We start from the raw sequence: 24,515 nt of genomic DNA, 5'->3' as shown, positions 1-24,515 counted from the left end.
CTCTATCCGAGTGTTTCAAAGAAATGACAACTTGTAAAAGTTAAGAAACGAGATTAACCGTGTAAAATCCAACAACAACGTCGCATTTGAAGGTTACAAACCTTGAAATGCTGAGAGGGAAATCACGGCCACTAATTTTGTTAAGATTACATGTGCTCGGGTCGCTGGTTTCGTAACTTAGACACTCAAGGTTATACATAATAGCTTTGACTTCTAACGAGTTACCAACCAACGGAAAACTTATTATTTAACAACTTCTTGCAAAATCCTTCGAAGAAATAATAGCATTGGTAATTATTTCCTTAAGCATTTCCGCAGAAACCTCGGCACTACAAATAAAATAAGGCTATTCTTGTAAGAATATTCCGACAGACACGCACTGCGAGTGCGAGCATCTGTTCGGCAGGTAGGCGCGTTGAAAAGAGACGGACACACGTCACAGTCAGCGAGGATCCAACAAAGGATCGGGTGGGTCGTGACAGGAAGCGTGATGCGGCGCACTCACCGCAGGTCGAGGAAACGGGCGGCCTTTGTTCTCCTTTCACAGGACATGTCGTCAGTTGTTCGATGCACTGGGACACTTCACAAGCTAGTAGAGAGCATGCTCGCAATTCGCGCGCGTGCGTCCGCGCACCTCGGACACTACCACCGGCGGCGAGAGAGCGCGCGCACTGACGGCACTGAACAGTTGAACACGGACTCGCCGAGCACGGGGCCGCCGCCAGTTCGCTCACTCGCTACCTGCTCGTGGCCGTTTCCGTGGCGAGGTGGCGGAGGTGCGCATCGCGCTCGGGCAGGTACGCGACCGCCCGCACATTGTGGCCGGCGCACGGGGCAGGGGGAGGGGGACTCACTTTCCTTAGCTCAAGCCTGCTACATCACAGGACTATGAGTTAATCCCATCAAAATAACACAAATGTCTTCATTTAGTCCAATTTTTGAAACTAAGTTTTGTATTTTGATCAAAAACGAAAATTGTGCTATATAAAATTTCAGTTAAAATTAAATTTTAATAATAAGATTGATTTACATTTTTGTATGAAATGTTCAAAATGAAAGGTGTTAACAAGTTACAATAATTAATTAATTACCTTTTTGTCTAAGAACCAGCAAAATTAGAGGACCTGCTAACTTTCACTTTCGCTTGTGGTTTGTATACGATGATAATTTACAATGAATTTTTTATCGACATTAATTAGCTCATGACTTAGGGTCCCGTATGAGTTCGAAACTAGTCGAGCATACTCCGATGTTGTATCACGTGAATTTTAGCCGTGTTTCATAATCTATCTATATTAAAAATCACTGCCACTTTTCGTTGTAATTTTATACCTCTTGAGTTATAAACGAACGAAGCTCACCTATCCAAATCCCAAACCAAATGTTTAGGCTTTAGTAGATGTTTTTATGTGCAGTTTGCACAAAAGCGGCTCTTTATTTGTCACATTTTTTATAAAAAATGTATTCAGGGGTAGGGTAGAGGTAGGAGTAAGGTAGTGTAGGGATAGGGAATAAGTGTACATAAGTCAAAGCGAAGCTTGACGGGGTTCGCTAGTAAATTAATACGCATAATACTCACGATAGTTTAAATGCTAAAATGTAGTTTTAAAATAAACACAATATAAGATAATTTTAGTTTTAAAACTCAACAAGAATGTCATTTATAATATAATCACCACAAAAATGTTTATAGAATTTTAAAGGAAAATCTTAATTATAAAACACAATGGATAATGTTCAGTGACAATAGCTCGACTATGTAAATGGCGGATAATGGCAGCGGCATCCTGCTCGTTTCCTGCTTACTTTGTGCATAATACAGATCCTTCTTTTTTACTAAAGCCTCCAAGTCACTGATGGCGTCTAATTTTCCGGATTTTTTGCTAAATGTGGAAGACTGCAAATTAGTTTAGCAAATCATATTAGTAATTAATTAATCGAAACTAATATTAGTCATAAAGAGGTCATTGATTTATATGATTTTATTGATCTTAATTTTAAGTTCTCGACTTTAATTATCACCATTATCTATTAACATTAGCCGACGTTTCAAAAGTGCTTGTAAACTAAGCCTAATTGAAATAAATTTTATAGGCTGTATGTAGTTACCACTTTTTTAGAAGTTTTCCCTCTCTAAAGTTACACTATCAGCAAGTAACATTGGCTATATATTTTATCTCAGCATTCCATTCAAGGTCATCAAAATATAGTGAACTCCAAATAATGCGTTTAAATTCTGTACTAATGGACATAACCAACATTTTTTGTCATAAATATTCTACCTGTATTCTACGCTCTACGGTGTAAATCTCGTGTGACCAACGTTATCGTTTGTAAAACGGTCACATCGTCACAACTAGGTCACATATTATTACTCTCCAAATATTGCGTTTAAATTCTGAACTGACAGACAAAATTAACATTTTTGGTCATATATTCTTCCTATATTCTACGCTGTACGTTGTAAATCTCGTGTGACCAACGTTATCGTTTGATAAACGTTCACATCGTCACAACTAGGTACATATTATTACTCTCCAAATATTGCGTTTAAATTCTGTACTGACGGACAAAATTAACATATTTGGTCATATATTCTACCTGTATTCTATGCTCTACGGTGTAAATCTCGTGTGACCAACGTTATCGTTTGATAAACGTAACATCGTCACAACTAGGTCACATATTATTACTCTCCAAATATTGCGTTTAAATTCTGTACTGATGGACATTAATAACATTTTTTGTCATATATTCTACCTGTATTCTATGCTCTACAGTGTAAATCTCGTGTGACCAACGTTATCGTTTGATAAACGTAACATCGTCACAACTAGGTCACATATTATTACTCTCCAAATATTGCGTTTAAATTCTGTACTGACGGACAAAATTAACATATTTGGTCATATATTCTACCTGTATTCTATGCTCTACGGTGTAAATCTCGTGTGACCAACGTTATCGTTTTATAAACGGTCACATCGTCACAACTAGGTCACATATTATTACTCTCCAAATATTGCGTTTAAATTCTGCACTGATGGACGAAACTAACATTTTTTGTCACATATTCTACCTGTATTCTACGCTTTACGCTGTGAATCTCGTGTGACTACCATTATCGTTTGTTATACGGTCACATCGTCACAACTAGGTCACATATTATTACTCTCCAATTATTGCGTTTAAATTCTGTACTGACGGACAAAACTAAAATTTTTTGTCATATAATATTCTACCTGTATTCTATGCTCTACGGTGTAAATCTCGTGTGACCAACGTTATCGTTTGATAAACGGGCATATCGTCCCAACTAGGTCACATATTATTACGGGTCCAAGAATTAGTGAGAGAGAGAGTCAAAATACTTAATTATGGAACAATACGTAGGCAAAAGTAACTGTAAACGTAATTTTGATGATATCAATTCTATTATTAACTTAATATCTATTTATTTATTCAATACTCTTTACAAGCGAAACAGAAACATAAAAAAGTAGAATACAAAAGACAGTATTATCGCTTAATAGCGATCTTTAATCTCTACCAGGCAACCTTAGGCTTAGGAACTTATATTAGGACATTTATATTTATTAATCTTTATGTCTCAATCTTGTTCATTATAATTTTACAGCCCCTTCGGAAAATTTGTGTTTCCCTTTTGTTTTCCAAGTCTCTAAGCTTCTATAGTAGATACCACTGAAGTACCGCCTTTAGTATTTCACTTCTTTCAATGTTCTAAAACAAAAAACTATGCGACGGAAACTAAAGAGATGGTACGGGTATTCCACCGGATCCTGTATCCTTTTGTGTTTTCCTACGCCGAAATATTATTATTTTTGTCTTGACGTTATCCTCAGAGTTGTTTTTATTATATTACGAGTCTTGTTGATTTTGTTATCGATTGCGAGTAAGTATCTACTGGGGGGGGGGGGGGGGGGAGAGGTTTAAATTCAAAATGTAAGTACAATCCGGAAGTCGTCAGTCCGGAGTTGGGATGCTGGTGTTCCACTCTCGTGCCTCGTAGAGTATGTCAAGCCGTTGTCCCGGTCACTATCATTAACATCTGATAGAGGTCGTTAAAGAAACGTTATCACCCTAAGCCCGCCAACCGGCATTGGAGCAGCGTGGTTGATCTAAGCTCCATATCCCCTCTCCAATGAGGGAGGCCTGGCACTGTAGTAGGCGGTTAAAATAGGCTGATAATGGTATCAGTTAAAGAAATACATTTCTTAGTGTAAAATTAAATCAAATTGCAAGAAACAATCCTTGGAGTTGATTCGGAAGACAAAGTTATACGTTGCCCTGATAACGCGGCACATTGCAAGCTGATAAGAGTAATCGGTTTAAATGCTGTAATAATAACAAACACTGCCTCTCATTGTAAGTATTATATATACATACTTATTTATATATAGCCCTCTATTGGTACGTCGTTTACCGTTTCAACGAATAAACAAATATGTGTATATTTGAAAAAAAAATTTCGTATTTTAAACTTTTTGGTATATTGGTCATATAAAAAAAAATTATTCGGTGTATACACTATATAACGACACTAAAGAGACCCGGGGCACCCGCACGGTGAATCAATGGAATGCTAAGATATTCATCTCTCTATTCTGGACATTTCTTATACATTCCCTTTTCATTTCCAACTAAGTTAGCAATACTAAACACAAGCTACAACTATTGTTAGTTTATTTGGAGATTTAATTGTATTAGATATGTCCAAAATCAGCCATCAAGTGACTCGTAGTCCAACGGGCGTGAAGTGGATTGAATCTTTGGAAATTAGACCTTTTGGATTTCAGCCAACCCCTTAATTGTGGAGTTATTTACCATCCTTTTAAGGAATTCAGATTTGTTCTGTGTGTATTATGTATTTGTTTTTTGTTGTTTGTTTACAAAATTGTTATAATTGTTGTAATTCTTTATTATTTACAAAATATACCTACAAAATTATTATAATTATTATAATTCAATGGGAAAAATATCACGTAGTATGAAAATATTGTTAAATATCACAGACCTACGTATAATTACTTATCTAATTTATTAATGATTTATAATATTATATCGAGGAGTATACCACCTATAATGAATGCTGTTAATGTTGAACTAACTTAAAAAATTAACGAAGAATAATTTTGTAATAAACAGTTTGTTAGCATTGAATATGCTCTGAAACTATTGGACCGATTTAAAAAAATATTTTACCTATGGAAAGCTACATTATCAGGGAATAACAGAGGTTATATTATATCCGCGTATTCCCACTGGAATGTAGTCTACGCTGACGAAACCGCGGGGTTCTTCTAGTATAAGATGTACACACACGGGTTTATATATGTATAAGCTCGCGTACCCTCGTATCGATATTGGTATGACATATCTGTAGCAACACGATTTGATAGATGATCACAACTTCGATATTTTATGGATATTGAAAACGTCTGGCGCAGAATATATCGTGTGTCTTTAGAGAAATCACAAATAAATTGAACTCTCGTAAGATGTCCAAAGCAAATATGGAGACAATCTATACATAGATTAACACGTAACGGATCCAATTCTATACATAAAAGATATTTTGATTTCTATTTCAAGCCACTAGACATATAAAGCCTAAAAAGTATTTTATTATTTTTTATCTATTTGCCCGTTATTTTGTTGGTCGTGCATCACACTAAAAGTACTGGATAAAGTCAAATGCTATTTGGCACAGTTTTAGCTCATACTACCCTTAACCTTAGGTATTTAATACTTTTAATCTTGAAAATCGGCATGGTTCCCTTGGGAGAGGGGATGAAAATCAAAATGTCTGTACTTAACTGTAATTCATTAACGCGTAGTCCGATTACAAAATTTTCTTTTGTTAGAAAAGGAAGGAGGTACTTTAATGATTATCCCGTCAATACTTCAAGATTGTCGGTTTGTAGTTTAGATATTCCATACGGACTAAGTCGCGGGAGTCCGCTAGTGTTTATAAATATGTAGAAAATATTTATCTGATGTATCTACGCTAGTAATATAAATGTGAACATAATCATGATGCAAATAAGTTCCGGGTTCAAAAAATAACACCCCTTCTTTTTAAGGATGAAATGTGCCCTCATCTAAAAATCTTCTATACGCAAGCGAAGCCGCAGGCAACAGTTAGTGGCAATATATATCTTGGCAACATAAATTGGACCGCTTTCCTTAGGGAGCTATTCCTTTGGTGTCCAAATGAAATAACTGAGTAACTTCTTTACATAATTGTGACAAATATAATAAAAGTAGTAGGTATTCTCGCTATCTTGCAACGCTATTTATAATTCAGGACAAGAAAACTTTGCGACTCGAGCGTATTTAGAAAACTCACCAACGTTTTTCCTTTTCAGCAGGTTGCGATAACCGAATTAAATTAATGGATTCAAAGATTTTATACTATTAGATATGTTACTAACGCGTCGAAACTGAGGCGCACAAGTGGCTAATTGTCTTAATTTCATTCAGTCGCTTATTAAACAACGAGTTATTTAAACTAAATACTGTTTAATTATTGTCTACATCGAGTTGTGTGTTCAGGAAGTGTAAAAACTATATAATTGTAGGTATATACATAAATAAGTATATAATGTAAGTAGACTCAAAACTTTGCATGTAGTAGCTAAATTCGCTCTGTGTAGTAGCTAAATTCGCTCAGTGAATTAGCTAAATTCAGATCTCTTTTTGCGGTGATCTTGCAGGCACGTAATATATCTATAGCATAAAATATCGTTGAATGGATTAGGAAAACATAACAAATCATGGTAGGTAAACATGCATATATAATTTTGAGTAGAATAAAATATTAAGGGGATAATATAAAATTTTACCAATGTTTTTGAATGATGGTTAATAGTTGCCAACTATTTTCATTTATTTTGTTTACTCTTCGTCGTTATGAATATGTTGAGGATTTTCTAGGTACAAGGGCAATTTCCAAAAGATAACTTTCGGACTTGAAAAAATAGAATCGTGCACGTAGTTTTGCTTATTAGAAAACGGGCGAAGCACAGAGGACACGATAACGATTTCACGGCGGCCATATTGAATGGGGAAAATTGCGCTTTTCAGCAAAATGAAAAGCCCGCTATGGTTGCAGGATTCCTTTTAGATAAAAACGGCACATAAATTTTCGGGCTCGTCGCTTCTTTGACACAATATGCACACGGAAGCCGCAATAAACGTGGCTCAAATTAAATTTGGATCAGATTGTATAGAAGAACGTGTCTGACCTAATAACTTCGGCCTTTTACTTTTCCATCGTAATTTCGATGGGTAAAGTAATTTCGTGATATAAAAGACTTCGCAGTATTTAGTAACGTTAATAGCTGTGACGCGTGAAATTCTGTTTATCACAAACCCCGCGGGAACCATGTATTTTTTCGGGACGCGTTTGAATAGTAACTAGTATTAGTATTAGTCTTTGTTGTCCCGGCCACGGAAATAGGACGCCACCATTGTGAATAGAGAATAAGGAAGAGGAATTGACGTATCTCACAAAACAAGGCCGCCGAGACTACGCCAAAATCTCCCGCCGGTGTGTTTGGTACTGTGTACAATATGCACTGTCAGGAAAATGTGTCGAACATTTTCTTTTATTTACTGCTGAGGATTTAGTCCTCATTCGCACGAGAGATTTTTAGAAAAGCGTTCAAATATAGTATGAAGATTCATTTCTAACGCAACACTGCTCGAAAAAAGCGTCGTGTTTTAAAAACGCTGTCGTGTGAACATATACTTTGAGAATGCATTTGTTGTATTTGAACGCTTTTTTAACTTTCGTTAAAAAAACTCTCGTGCGAATGAATAACTTTAATTTTAGGATTTCGACTAAATTATTATTACCATTATCATATAATTAATTTATTACCATTAACTAAATTGTTATTATCATTAATACCTGACGTTTCAAAAATGCTTATAAACTAAGTTTAATTGAAATTAATGAATTTTGATTTGATTTGATGAGTGTACCAAGACTTGAAAACTTTTTTGTTACATTTTTTTTAGCAGAAGTATATCAACTGTATTTAAGAATAACTATATAGTTATATAAGAACAACCAGTATATAAATATACTGGTTTCACGTTCCAGTCCCTCAAAATACAACATTATTGTGAATAGAATCCAACAGATGAAATTTTCGAAACGAGCTAAAGCGAATTATTGTTTATCGAATTTTGTTGACATAACGACATCTGTGACATCTATCTATGATGTCACAGATGTCGTTATGTCAACAAAATCCGAAATCTAATATCCTAACGAACTGCTAGTTTCAGTTCCGTAACAAATGCTTTTATTAACTACAGAATAGCATCGCTGAGTTACAACGGGAATGGCGTATTTTGAAGTAAAACTTTGTTTGAAAAAGTTGTGTCAGTCAAAAATTCGTGTAAAACTATGGCCGAATACAAAACTGTAAATTTTATAAAATTTTACTTCAAAAAAGCTCCATCTCTCTTGAAATTTAACCTTTACTGGTAGCCTAATAATTAAAGTGTCGTGGTGAATTTGGCCTTTAGGAAATCCTTAAAAAAATATATATAATATTTTTTTACTTTAAACTGAAAAAAAAAACTGACAAACTCTGTAGTGGTACATTTTAGAGAATTTATATAAAAGCTTTTAATTTTAATATATTTTTTTTTGGTACAGGTATACAATTTATAGTACTTAAATAAAATTATCAATGGAATATAATTGAGAAGAATAAATTGTTTGCAATAAATTGTTTCGTACGCGTGAAGTTCTGTTTTTCACAAATCCCGCGGGAACCATGTAATTTTTTTTTTTTTTTTTTTTTATACAAAATAAGCTCGCGCTTGACCACGATCTCACCTGATGGTAAGTGTAGATGTGGCCTAAGGTGATACGCGCTTGCCTAGAAGATGCCTATTCACTCTCATCTTAAAGATGCCCAAGTTGTAAGAATTAGGAAATACTGACTTCGGGAGAGAGTTCCATACCCTAGCCATACGTATAAGAAACGAAGAAGCAAATCGCTTCGTACGAGTCCTGGGAATGTCAATGACGTAGGGATGGAAACCTACCCGGTGTCTTGCAGTGCGGTGGTAAAAAGGTGACGGTGGTACAAGCTCAAATAGCTCCTGTGCACGCTCTCCGAAATATATTCTGTAAAAAACCGAGAGACTAGCAACCTTCCTACGATGACCAAGGGGTTGAAGATAATTTTTCGGGAATAGAAGTAGCTCCATAACCTCCTCTTTTTAACAGCGAAAGTCCTGTTAAAATCAGTTTAACCGTTCCAGAGATTAGCCCGGACAAACAGAATAACAAAAATTTAAAAAGCTTGATTATTTTTAGTATCGTATTCATAGCAATAAGCACTTGAAAAAACATACTGACAGACAATTTTATTTATGTATTGATGATATGACGATTCCGTGTATATGCATGAGAATGGTGCTTATTATATTGTTTAGATAATAATTTAATGTCACCCTCAAGTCTTGACGCCTGCTTAGTGATTACAGCTGTGTAAAATGTTATCTTTGATCTAATAATTCGCACTTATGAAGATCTTGAAATGGATATCGTGCTCGTAAAATTAATTAAAATCTTTTCAACGTTCTTCCTTTTGTTCACTGTAGTGGCCTCTGTCTCTCGTTATTAGCAAGCTTTTTCATGAGATAATTGTGAATCAGTCGACGACTTTTTGAGCTTTTCGCGAGTCTTGTGTTCGAATAATTTTGAATTTTATACATTGGTTTCCTCAATACCATGGTACCAGTTATTATTATTAACACACCAGCGGACCCGCTCAAGTTTAGCTTTGACTTATGTGCGTTTCTTCAGTACCTACCCTACCCTACAAATGTTCGGTGCAAACTTCCACCCCCCATTTATGGGAAGTGGGGGGTCGTCGCTCCGTTTTGCCATGAAAGTCGGCCGAACAAACAGACTGATACACACACTTTCACATTTAATAATATTAGTATGGATGATAGTAATAGTATTGGCAGGCGTCCACAGATCCGCATCGTACGTATCGGACGCATCGCATCAAACGGATTTATAATTTTACGGTAGATAACATCCGTTCCATGCGATCCGTACAATGCGGATCAGTGGACGCACTCGTATGATTAGTAATCGTAATGGCAGGCGTCTACAGATCCGCATCGTACGTATCGGACGCATCGCATCAAACAGATTTTTAATTTTACGGTAGATAAAATCCGTTCCATGCGATCCGTACAATGCGGATCAGTGGACGCACTTGTATGACTTTCTATACAAAAATACTAACACCCGTTTGATGCGATGCGTCCGATACGTACAATGCGTATCTGTGTACGCCTGCGATAACAGAGTCCAACATGATCACTAAGCTCGGTAATCCACCTTGTCAAACGTCCAAGTCCCAAATTCTCTCTTATGGAATGAAGGAGAGGAAAGGAATAAAGAAGAGTGTCTTGGCCCTGGAGTCGACTATTAAAATAGGCAGATGATGATCAAATTAGCTAAGGCAATTTTTTTTTATTTATATAAAAAAATATCAAACGTTAACATTTAACAGGTAAAGTTAACAGTTTTTATTAAAACTATCCATACCAGAACACATACCTAATGGTCTATAATAATCTATAATAAAATTCATTGTAATGTATGAGTATATTTTAATAACGTCTAACTAATGTCTGTGACTCACATCATATAGATCACGTCGCCCCAAATAAGTATCATTACTATTAATTAGACACTAGGCAGCACAAAATGGACAAACACTAACACGATCGAGTCCGGGTTACATTTAATGAATAAGTGTTCGTAATTTCTAATTAAAATTTCTAATATGTAAAGCAAATAAATTGGCACACGTTCAATTTCCATAGTACAAGTTAATTGCATTATAATACAAGCCAGTAAAACAATAGTGTAGGTACATCGTTACGATGGCAACAGTTCCGTTTAATTTATCCGATCCGATTTATTTTGCAGTAATCTGTGTCAATTGGATTCAGTCAGTGTCGATTTCAGAATATTTGAATACTGTGATTTCAGGGGAAATTGTGCTTTATGCTCGACGACGTGTATTTATCTGCAAATTGTCGTTATACAACGCCATATATTTAAAAAAATAAAGATGAGCGTTTTCTTTTGTCAGATTTTAGTTTAGAGATAGGTAGTAAGTAGTAGGTAGGCATATCCGCAACGTAAGTATCGAATAATTTTATGGTAGATCAGTGGACGCACATGTATGTATACAAAGAATACTACGATCCGTTTGATGCGATGCGTCCGACGGTGCGTATAATATGTGGACGCCTAGCATAGTCTGACTTCTAATATCATTAAATCTAACATAGATTTTAAAAGCGCTCAAATTAACTTCTTAACTTCCACTTGCAATTTCAACATTCTACTGGCAATTTGACTTTCATCCCTCCGTATTACAATATGTTTTGTCATATTACATTTTAATTCAATTACATTATTGTCCATGCCAAACTAACCTCAACTTTTCTTTCACTGACACTGACACTTTCAGACTTCCTCGTACATACTCTGTCCTTATTTTATTGATTCTTGTCACACCATACATCCACCTCAAGTCTCAACATACACATTTCGTTTGCTTGCCCCTTTTACCGATCATCATTGCTGAACCATACAGCACGGCAGGTCTTACGATCGTTTTGTATGTTTTACCCTTAAGTTTGAGGAGTAATTTATGTGCACCAAATATCGTATCGGATGGTGTGAAGATGCTCTGGAAATACTCGTTTCGTGCTTTTATGTAGCGGATCACGAAACTACGGCACATCAGCTACTGCAGTAACGTAATACAGACAACACAAACGACGTACATATCCACCCAAAGCTTTTTACGCTTCGTGAAGCAAGCCTTCTTACGGTAACTGTTTTTCTACTAAATTAAACATACTCTGCACACATTCTCTGTTGAGACAAGAAAGAAAATTGCTTGTGTTCCACGTTTTATAAAATGTTTTGCTCGTGTCGTCATTAGCGATTAAAATTCAAATGTAGCTAGGGATTATTTTTGATATTATATTAAAAGAATTTCAGCGCTAAAATATCATACTATGGTTTTGTAATACCAGCTTATGATGATGCACAAAATAAGTAAATAAAGTTACAGAATAATGAAGTATATTGTAATAAAACAAATTGTAAGAACACAAGATATTTATTATCGAATTAAGTTATAATTATTTATTGTTTAACCATTGCGATTTTTTTTTCAAAACTTTCAGTACGTGTATACTGTATATGTTTGAATTCTGGCCCATTAAGTTTATTAGTAGATAAAGTTAAAGCATAAAATCTTAACCAAGTTCCCAGTACAGCAGACAAAGAATTCAGTACGACCCACGATGGATAAACGACTATTATATTGATAAAAAAAATAATAATTGTAGTTAATTATGAAAAAAGTTACTAGTTACAAGGGATTAGTTAAGCAATAGCGTATCCCTGAAGCCGTTATTGAAACTAAATTAAATGAAAAAAAAATAAAGTAAAAGATATAGACAATTGCTTTAACTGCTGCGAAATCTAGTTTCTATTTCCTAGTCATGCAACAAAGTAACCTTCATTACACTTTATTAACAATAGCAAAAGGTTTCTTTGCAATTATGTAAGTGTATGTAATCTGGAAAATATAAAACGCGACAACTATGTTACCACATACAGTATCCTAGGTAGGTAGGTAGGTATCCAGTATCGTCTAGCGACAATAGCAGATGGTTTTTGTTAAAATGTAGACGGCCGAATTTTGTCTAAAAGCACACATGTCGTAGTCTGAAATTCTGTGGCCAAGTATTTAAATATATACTAAATGTATAAATAGGTACCTCGTCAAATATACAAGACTAGCTGACGCCGCGCAGTTTCACACGCGTGGTTCCAGTTCCCGTAGGAATACGGGGATAATATATAGCCTATATCCTTCCTCGATAAATGGGCTATCTAACACTGAAAGAATTTTTCAAATCGGACCAGTAGTTCCTGAGATTAGCGCGTTCAATCAAACAAACAAACTCTTCAGCTTTATAATATTAGTATAGATTAAGTATCTCGTATGAGTTCGAAATAGGTCCAACAAATTTACGTGAGTTGAGCCGTTTACCTATTTTATTGTGTTAAAAAGATGAATTTTCTGTAAATTTTATCGTAATCCTAATTTTCACCTGCATTTTTTATCTATTTTAGAATTGCTTTAATCTTTTATTATATACTTGGATCTTTTAGATTATACCTACTGCAATACAACATTCCCCGTATCCATAATTATGTGCTTGCAACTGTACTTACCTACTTAATCGACTAATTATGTACATAATCTAGGGGTGCACTTAAATTGTTAAACAATTCTCAAACAACAGATAGATAGGAAGTTTCAAAACATCTGTATACAAAACTGTAACAGGCAGGCAGGTAAACTGCGATTATATTACAAATCCATAAATTGTTTCATTTTATCTCAGTTTCTATTGGTGAACTTTAAAACACCAGACATTATGAGTATATTACAATAGGATTTGTCGAACAGGTACATAGATTCTCTTCCGTTTAAGTACAAAAAAAAACTGAAGTAAACTGACCATAACTTTGATATAGATCACCTTAGCTAGCTAGGGGTAAGGTTCTAAGAACGGCGCACCCAATATTTGTTCAAGCTACAAACGTGGCCAATGCATTCTTGTGCGCTTAATTTCTTAGAACATATACCTACAAAGCAAACACATAATTATAGATTCATGGAATTTAGACCCGTAGTTATAGTTATATACTTGATTTTTCCTTGTTTGATATGAATCTGATATGATTTGATTAGTACCTATAGATGCGAGACAATATATCCGCTATTGTATTGTTATAAAAAATAACAGATCTTGGTAATTTAGTGGGCGTACACTTAGCTTAAAATGGACAATGGGCCATTGACGGCCAGATCTTCATAGACAAAATGATCGAGGTTTCAAACAAACTTCGATCCATTAAAAAGTTTGTTCCATGCTCCTACAGATAACTATGGCAGGCGATTATAGCTTCGATCAAGCTTTGGGAGGTAGCAGGAACAACACAGAACCTGAATCATCTAATTATAAGCGTATTTTTATAGTTTACTCCTTAAGAATTGATTTTTCATAAATATGAATAATGAATGAAAAAATTCGATGAACGAATGACGTTACGTTTTTGTGCGCAACCTATTCTGCGCACTCGGTTGCGCACCTTTCACTTTTCAGATGTGAGTATTTAGACGTACATAGTGTATGCTGCGAGGCAACATACACTTATTTAGACAGTCGATCTGTAAGAGTAAAGTCCATTCGTGCGTCGAAGCTGCAAAAGCACTTACTTTTTATTTTTTATTCTTATTTTATTCGAGATAATTTCATAAACCACGTCCTCAGTAACCGTTTGCTGGACATTGAAAATGTAAAACCTAAAAAGGGTCCGGCGATAGTTGCCATGAAGCGAAAGTCTGGCCACGACAGTCGTCTTGCTTTACAAGGAAAACTTTTGCAGGGCCAACAATGAGTTGCCAGGAAAAATGTTATAAAGAACAAAAGATAACATTTAGTAAAATTACAGTGGGAAATAGAATTCTAACCCGAAGAATTCTCCAGTTAAAACAACATAGTAAAGCATATTTAAATAAGGGGAGAGAATTTTGTAACTTAGTTTCCAAGGCATTACAAAGAAAGAGATAGTTTAAAGTTCCGTAACTGACATAATAAATGTTTCCGTATTTTAGTGGAGCGCGATTGGCGCGAGGAAGGGTAACCCTCATAGCCTTTTAAGCACAAGTCGCTAGGTAATACGTAGTACATACCATTATAAAGGAGTGTGCACATCAACAGTAATATTATAAAGAGAAAATATTTTTTCCTTTGGTAAACTACTGTATTTTAAAAATTCTTTCACCAAAGAAAAGCTTCATTATCAAAGAGTAACATAGGGTTTTGTTTACAACGAGCTAATAATGCGTCATTACGGAGCTGTGATAGTTATCTACCTACCTCATTGGTCTAGTGGTTAAGACGTGGTTTTGGATCACGAATTCCAAGTTAGGTACTTGAACTTCAGGTTCGATATTACGGAACGTCTATTAATACGAGCCTTAACAGTTTCAACTTAGCGTTAATGAAAATCAGACAGTCAGTTATGATAATCAATGAAATTTTCATGTAAGTACATATAGTATCAAAATTCAAATTTATCGTATCGCAGCTGGTACTAAATAATAGGCTAGATACACGACGCATGTATGTACCTATGTATAAATGTGAATATACGCTAACAAAATAGATTGTTTTTTTTTACAAACGTTTCATGCGCTCTCGATTTCCTGACCGGTCAACGACCTTAATTTCAGCGCTTTCCTCACCTTAGTGCTACGTCATTTCATTAGGCTGACACGTTTATTCACAATAAAATACCTACGTAGTCTGTTTCACAATGTTATTGAAAGGTGAAAAAATATCACATATTACGATTTTGTTTGCTGGAGTTTATTTGTAAGACTTGTGTTCGTAGTTAAAAAACTATGGCCTCTAAGAAAAGCGGACACAATTTTAGAGGCTATTACTTTTTTATTCACCAAAGATTTATGGATTAGAAATTTATAGGGAACCTATATAACTATTTGTCTACAACAGGAATGATGACTAATTTATACGTAAAAAACAAAGATTGTCTGGATGTGTACAAAATAAATAAGATTATAAAATTCCAAAATCTAATAATAATCTTTTATCGTAATTAGATAAAAATACAGTTTTATTAGCTTCCGTACATTGAACGTGACATTTTTCAACATATTCATATGTTGAAAAATGTCACGTTTATGTATAAACATATACCGCACAAATAACATAAGAATTTGTAATTTTGTTTAATTAATACAAATCTAACGATCATAACGGAAACCCGCGACTTCGTCCGCGTGAAATTTAGTTTTTCACAAATCGTGGAAGTGTCACAAACATGACCCTTTAAATCCCTGTTACTTTTACAAAATTGTTTTACTATCAAGCATACTCTTAATTTATTTACAATTTAATAAACTGTCATCATCCCTACCACCAGTAGATTAAGCATACTCTTAATTTATTTACAATTTAATAAACTGCCATCATCCCTACCACCAGTAGCTACAAGAGCTAATAAACGCGAAGTCATATCACAGGGTAGCCCCTTCACACATTTAAACTACCTAAAGTTTGTTCGTTAACTACTTTAGCAGCGTGCTTAGGCAACTGAGTGTACAACAGGAGTGAAAATTCCAAAATGTTTGCGTAAAATACAGGACTAAGACTATATCACTATTGATTTTTGCCTACAGCTATCATCAGATTTAAACCAACCACGCTGACCAATTTGGAGGCTTACGTACTTAATGTTTTTTGATTCTGTATTGATCACTTCTAAATGTTAATGATAGATTGAGACCAAAGACTTACGGAAGGCGTCTACAGATCCGCATCGTACGCATAAAAACTCATACAAGTGAACTGATTTTATTTATCGTAAAATTAAAAATCCGTTTGATGGGATGCGTCCGATACGTACAAGTACCTACAATGCGGATCAGTGGACGCCTACTTTTAACCAGCTCTCAAAAGAACTGGGTTCTTCAAAGCCTGACTTGAAGATGAGCCAATACAGCCCAAAGCGGCATGTAAGGCGTAAATCGGATGTATCGATCTACTTAAGGATTTTTACCTGAAAAATTAAACAGTTGAAGCAAAGTCGCAGACATCTTCTAGTATGTTAAGATAAACGTGGAAGGGATTAGGAGACTTAAGTCAGATTTCAGGTAACGCGGAACGCTGATTGACGAACCCAACCCTTGTATGAATTATTTATTTATTAATCAAGGTGGGTATATTAAGATAGTACGCCCCTTTTTAACCGACTTCCAAAAAGGAGGAGGTTCTACGTTCGGCTGTATGTATGTTTTTTTTTTTTTTTTTTTTTTTTTTTTATGTATGTCCAGCGATAATTCCGTCATTTGTGGACCGATTTTGAAAATTCTTTTTTTGTTGTGAAGGGTTTGATTCCAGGGTGGTCCCATTTTTTTCATGTCAGGATCTGATGATGGCATCCTGGAGAAATCGAGGGGAACTTTTGAAAATCGTAGAGACGGCTAGTGCGTTTGTTAGTGTTTCCATAAGGTATTTTAAACCACTACAATTTTATGAAGGTCTGGAGTTGGTCTGATGATGGAGCCGATACACAGACGATGGAACTCGTCAACGATTTACAGCAGGTACCTTTTGTTTGGGCTTAATTTATTTGTATTGATGAGAACTTTCCACCTAGATAGGTTGTGACTGTATTAAGGGTCTGATGATGAAGACGAAGGACAGTGAAGAGAACTCCTCGACGGTTCACAGTAGCTACCTTGTGTTTGGACTTGATAAATTTGTATTGATGAGAACTTTCCACCTAGATGGGTTGTGACTGTATTAGGGGTCTGGTGAAGAAAACGAAGGATAGTTAGGGAACTCCTCGACGGTTCATAGTAGCTACCTTGTGTTTTGACTTGATAATTTTGTATTGATGAGAACTTTCCACCTGGATAGGTTATGACTGTATTAGAGGTCTGGTGATGAAGATGAAGGAGAGTTAAGGGAACTCCTCGACGGTTCACAGTAGCTACCTTGTGTTTGGACTTGATAAATTTTATATTGATGAGAACTTCCCACCCATATGGATTGTGACTGCATAGGGGGTCTGGTGATGAAGACGGAGGACAGTCAGTTCACACTCAGTAGGTGTGCTAACACTAAAAATTAAAAAATAAAAATTTTAATAAAAAAAATTCAACCGACTTCCAACTCAAAAATTAACCTAAACTAAAAAGCAAAAAATAACATCTTACCTATGTGCTACCTTCTGATCAGTTTGAAGGCGGTGCCAATCCAGTGTCATGTTTTAATTAAAGCTGTTTCTGAAAGAACCACAGAAATTGCGTAATTTAAAAGGCTTGAATTAAAACATCACTGGCTTGGCACCGCCTTCAAACTGATCAGAAGGTAGCACATAGGTAAGATGTTATTTTTTGCTTTTTAGTTTAGGTTAATTTTTGAGTTGGAAGTCGGTTGAATTTTTTTTATTAAAATTTTAGAAACTAAGATTGACTCGTAATTATGTAATAATAGCGGGCGCCCGCGACTTCGTCCGCGTGGAATTCAGTTTTTCACAAATCCCGCAAGAATCTCGATTTTTTCCGGGATGAAAAATTGTCTATATGTGTTAATTCAGAGTAAAATCTATTTCCATTTCCAGCTTAATCGTTTCAGTAGCCACAGCGCAAGGAGGAACAAACTTACACACACATACAAACTTTCGCCTTTATAATATTATATTTATAATATAAATTAAAATTAGAGTATACTGTATACAGTACTCGAATAAATTAATATTCTCAAAGAACAATATCTGCTTACGTATACCAAAGTCGATATTGTCATTCCATCTAAAACGTAGCTGTAAAAAATATTGTGGAGCAGACGCCCCGCGGTTTCACCTGCGTAGTTTCCGTTCCCGTGAGAATACGAGGACAAAAAAAAATTATTAAAACCCCTTACAATACCATAAACTTTACTTATCACTTTATAATATAAGTACAGATTTATAACTACCATACACACGCTCCTTGCGTTTACCCGTATCATTGAGAAGGTTACGTGTCCTCATTTCATATTATTTGCCTTAGTTATTTGTATAGGTTCAATATTTCATACAAAAATAACGATAACATATTGAGATTTATAAATCTTCGTGTAATAAATGTAACTTTAGAAGGGTTAAAAATGCAGTGACTTTCAAAATGTTGTTTATTTTATCGTAAAATTATAAGAAATGTTTTTGATTTCTCATTTTACAGAGAACAATCGATAATGAACCCTTTTCCATGTGCATTCAATATTCTACGCTCTGGCAAGCATTGTTATGCTAAACAATTATATTTTTTTATTGGGACTAAGGCGACCAGCTGATCCTTCAACGATGACGTCACAGGCAGGTGTCTAGTAAAGAAAAGTATGTGCGTGTAAATAATAATAATATTAACAAATCACTTTTATAAGAAAGGACGCTTTCTGCTTGTTATTTTAAATATGTAAGTCGTAAGTTTAATGAAAACGTTTAAAGGACCATAGAAATAAACATAGAGGAAATAAATTGCAGCTTTTCATTTTGTATTTAGTACTTCTCCATTATTTATTTAACTTTTAATTCCAGTTCGTTTGTATTATAATACATATTATTGCACGAATGTGGAATACGAAGCGAACTTGCCTTCAAGGTGAGTCAATTTAGAGGTTTAATTGTAGAATTTAAAATTCATAACTTATGTAAATTTTAAAAAGTCAAAATCTTTATAAATAACCATTTGCGCACCTACTGGCCGTTATTTAATAGGCGTGTAAGTCATTCAGCGATAATACCAAGGCTTTCCACTTTCAATAACTACGCACGTTATAAACGAATGTATACCTACTTACCTGAAAATAATAAAATGTATTTATTATACAGCACGAGTATATTTTATTATATACTTGTATAGGTAGGTACCAGACTTGATTGCTAATTATAGGCTTTATAAGAAGGCTCAGTCACTCAAAGCGCGATAGAGCAAACTATGCTTGGAGTTACTCTGCCTGATCGAATCAGAAATGAGGAGATCTCAGAGAGACTGACATATCTTAGCGAGTCGCGAAGCTGAAGTGGCAATGGGCAGTGCAAAAGGAAGGGTTCGAGCCGATGGACGTGGGGGTCTCAAGGTGAATGGTGACCACGCATCGTAAACCAAAGACATCAAGCTGGTTGCAGGGAGCCGCTGGATGGCGGCAGCTCGAGACCGTGGTGTTTGGAAGTCTATACAAGACGCCTATGCAGCCTATACAAGACAGTCAACAGTGGACGTCCATGGGCTGTTAAATATGATGAAATGATGGGTAAATATATAGTGTAGGTATATAAATATTATTTCGCAAAATAATGAAAAGGCAAAAAGTCTGTACAGAGGTCGCCTCGCGTATCTAAATTTGGTTATACTCAAGTATTGTAATGTATCAGAATATTTTATCGTCAATGTGAACGTTTTCGCAATTGCGAGGTCTCCGAGTGAGCGGCTCGGGAAAGAATTTGTCGTCGAAATGTCAATACCACCACCACGTTCAGCTCGCTTGGGAATTATTCATAAAACCTCGAATAAAAATTATAATGAAACGCCAACCACACACGATCATGTTTACCGTTAAGTCAGCGCGCTTAGAGTCCCCAACACGGGATCCACAAAACTCTGCCACCGGCAAAGATAATTTTATACTATAAATGTTACGTACCAACAAAATCACCGCAAAAAGTGATTCGAATTTACTACATCACTGAGCGCGCACATGCACAATTTTGTTTTAGCATACATTATATATTTAAGTATAGGATATAGTTTTTACACTTCCTGAACATACAACTCGACATTGTAGACAATATTTAGGTATTATTTGTTTACATAAATTTCGTTGTTTGATAAGCGACGAAATGAAATTAAGTCAATTATACACATTTGTCAGCCTCAGTTTTGACGCGCTAGTGTAGCGCGCTAGTAGTTGGCCACCGACCTATTTTCTGTAGTTATCATTCATTTTATATAAAGTCCGAAGTCAGGTCGAAGGAAGGTGCCACACGCACACAACGCCGCTTCTAGCTTTAGGTGGCGTTTGTGGTTATGGTGTAGCTAACTCCCCTGTTCGCTTACGGCCGTTTTCAATAAACTATCTATCCGCCATTTCGCTTACTAAAGTTAAGAAAATCTATCTTTCTGTTCTAATCTGCTTTTCAATAACCTACTGACAGATAGTTTGACTGTTACAGATAATCGAGGATAGCTATCTATCCTTAATCTTGGGTAGGTTATTGAAAACGGCCGTTAGGGATGTTGGGCAATGAAAAAAATATCGAAACATGGTTATGGCTTCGTTATTTTTTCACTGCCCATATCCAAACACGCGTTGCAGAGTTGACGCTAACTTGATCGTGTGTGTCTGACTTTTGTTTTTAAACATTCGAACGCACACAAAATATGCTAAAAATTACAAAGTGATAATGCCGTGACCTCGGCGAGGGTCACACGACGCGTGTGTATATTGATAATATCGAAGCTAGAAGCATTTGCGTATTCGATGAGTTATAAACGTCTGTGTTTACACGCTTTACCAAGAGGTCAGCAGATAACGTCGTCGGACGATCTAATTATTATTATAATACTCGTATGCCAATTTCTTTATTAAAATAAATAACTGTTATTTTCAAATATGACGATTTCAAGACGTTTTCACTGATTTCAGAATAAAACTGAACGCAAACCGATATAAAACTGATAGGTGACCTACAAGCGAAGACGTTAAGATTCCATTCGTAAATATTTCAAGGTCTAAGCCGACGTGACCTTACAAAAATTAAACAACTTTTCCTGTTAAATTTACCCTCACTGTACAAACTAAATAATTGATTTCTTAACAGCAAATCAATTTACATGACACTAGTGCTATTAAATCAACTAACTACATCAATTAGACACGTACGGTAAGTGTATTTTTCATTAACAATCACCAATAAGTAACGTATGTTGCGATAAGACATACCTTATGTAGCCCAGTGCGACGCTATTCCGTACACTGTTTCCATAACGCGATACGACGTTCGTGGCACAGGGGGTCGTGGCATAGGGGGTCGATAAGGGAGGACAACATAAACATCGGATCACACAAACAAGGGTCCATACATCGGAACGGTGGCGACACGGATCAACAAAGCACGTGAACTCAACAGCGCGCCGAAACGTACTGGGACGGACGATCTATTATAGCGGTGCGCGTGCGGCGTGCGCCAGTCGGTCCATTTCCCCCACGCAACTTGCTCCGTTAGAATTTGTCGCAGCGATAATGTGGTTCTTCATTATTTCCGTACTAGCCGACGCTCCGCGTATTCACCCGCTTAGTTCCCATTTTTGTCTGAATACGGGAATAAAATAATACAATAATGAATGAATAAAAAAATAATAAATAATGAATGAATGAATACAGGAATAAAATAATAGTACAAGGAATAAAATACGGGATTAAATTACATTCACAAATAATGAGGCTTTCGCTCGAATCGATACAGTAGATTGAGATTGCCCTGAGATTGCCTCCTACGAATACAATACCACAAACTTTACCTTTTTATAATACTCGTAAGCTGCCCCGGCTTTGCACGGGTGTACACTGTACATATTAAAATTATGATTAGTCTATACTACAGAATGTCCGACTGTATTACGACTATAGCACAACCCTGCACCCGCCGACCGCTGCCAACCGGGGCGAAACGGCCCGCCAGCAGCTGTGCTTTTTTAAATCCCTGATATATTTTCATTATTATGTAATTAGGTACCTATTATACATATAAACGGTGACGTGCACACCATAGATGCAAAATTGCCCTGCCTACCTTGAGAACGTTACGAACTTGTATTGCGATAGAATTTTTTCTATTTTGTACCTATAGTGTATACCAGCGGCTAAGAGTCCAAGCAAACCGATTCCCGCCGGGTTACCTTTTAAAAACCCATACTTACATATTCATTGTTGTAAAGAATATAAATATGTACCCATGGATGTATTATGAGAAACCGGAGTTAGTATCACGCTGTATGATTTCCTTTTCTTTGGGACGGTTTATCTTCATCTAATATTCCATCCTTCGCCACTGGTGCACCCTAGTTAAAGATCCTGTGCACGTCACTGCATATAAACCTTACTCTTGAATCACTCTATCTATTGCCTAAACTGCATTAAAATTCGTTGAATAGTTTAAAAGATATAAGCGAACATACATCGAAAGCGACTTCATTTTATCGTATCCATTATTTCCGTATGACCTGCAAGACACCGTAAGTGCGTAATGTACCCCGTCAATCTTGTTCGCCGTCACAAATCGATTGACCATTAGATGCTAAATGCGGCAAGTGCTCGTTAGTCGTTAGTTCTTCTAGGAAGTGATTTAAAATAGAGGATATTAGTTCGTAATAATTTTTATAAGAAGATAAATTATATGTGAAGCGAACAAATAAGTTATCCACGCTATTATTTATATTAAATATTATAATTGAAAAGCAATCCACGATTATTGATTACCCATGGTAGGAGTTTAAGAAATTAAATATCACGTGTCTCAAACGGTGAAGGGAAACATCGTGAGGAAACCTGCATTCCAGAGAATTTTCTTAATTCTCTGCCTGTGTGAAGTCTGCCAATCCGCATTGGGCCAACGTGGTGGACTATGGCTTAACTCCTCTCATTCTGAGAGGAGATTCGAGCTCAGAAGTGAGTCGAATATGGGTTGATAACGATGGTAGAAGTAACACTTACATTTATTTTTAAAAAGTTGACCTCAGATTCAGTTTAGATTATTTTTTTTCATTTGATTATTATTGCGTGCGACACGCAAATTTCTCTATGAGTAGGTACCGGCACTAAATGTTTACCAAAAAGTAATATGTATTTTACATTTGGCTTACCTTGACTAAAACCCCTATCTAGGCACGCTATATTGTAACATTTTACAAATATTTTTTGTTATAGACTATCGTCGTGTTAAGCTATTTTAACGCAAAACTTTGACAAATACATAAACTAAGAAATAAGTGTTCCGTTTTAGTACGTACGTACGTCCGGAACCCTAATAAGTAATCAATAAAGCAATCGCTATAAATATTAACATTAAAATCTGATACTGCAATCGTTACGGAGTCAAAAATACAACACAAAGCCTTAACACTGCCAACCCACATTGTTGCAAGGTGGTGGTCTACACTCTAAATGCCAGTCTCGTCGTATGTATAAATGAAGAGGCTTGTGCTCTGCTAAAATAAGGTGATATTTATGACGTTTAGTTACTACGACGTCCTACACGTGAAAGTATTTCACAAATCTCGTAGGTGCTATTGATTTTTGCGGTATAAAAAGAAGCCTATATGTTACTAAATAACCTCCTCTATTTTCCAATCAAAGTCCCGTTAAAATCAGTCCATCCGTTCCCGTGATTAGCCTGGACAAACAGAAATGACAGACAGACGAAAATTTCAAAAAACTTATTGTGTTTTGGTATCCCGTAAATAACTATGAACACTTGAGAAAACACAATTATCTTGAAATGATAGACATACACTTCAATTTTATGTATATGTATTGATAAGACTAATATCATACTAAGGCGAAAGTTTGTGTGTAAGTGTGTATGTTTGTTCCTCCTTTACGCTGCGGCTACTGAAGCTGGCTGGAATTTGGCTGAAAATTATGAATGGAAATAGATTTTACTCTGGATTACTCTTCATCCCGGAAAAATAACATCTAAACTGAATTCAACGCGAACGAATTCGCGGGCTTCCGCGACATATGATAAAACTATAATATGTTTCTACACT

General features: G+C 35.7%; 1 protein-coding gene across 4 annotated transcripts in view; it reads right to left on the bottom strand.

Moving 5' to 3' along the window:
- The window catches only part of LOC112048898 (protein gustavus), a 133,504-nt gene that overhangs the window by 36,376 nt on the left and 72,613 nt on the right, over nucleotides 1–24,515 (bottom strand). Inside the window, exon 1 of one of the 4 annotated variants that reach the window (XM_024086640.2) lies at nucleotides 21,691–21,889. The exons of 2 other annotated variants lie outside the window; for them this stretch is intronic. Coding sequence is in view for 1 of the 2 variants with exons in the window: in XM_024086617.2 (XP_023942385.1) it covers nucleotides 506–552 (47 nt within the window). In the remaining variant the exon portion in view is untranslated. Of the gene's footprint in view, nucleotides 1–505; nucleotides 773–21,690; nucleotides 21,890–24,515 lie in introns of those variants that run through there. One more of the 4 variants, XM_024086617.2, reaches the window with a different exon arrangement.

Source organism: Bicyclus anynana, chromosome 19, assembly GCF_947172395.1.
Source record: "Bicyclus anynana chromosome 19, ilBicAnyn1.1, whole genome shotgun sequence".
Lineage (NCBI taxonomy): Eukaryota > Metazoa > Arthropoda > Insecta > Lepidoptera > Nymphalidae > Bicyclus > Bicyclus anynana.
This window is presented reverse-complemented; position numbering and strand designations above follow the sequence as displayed.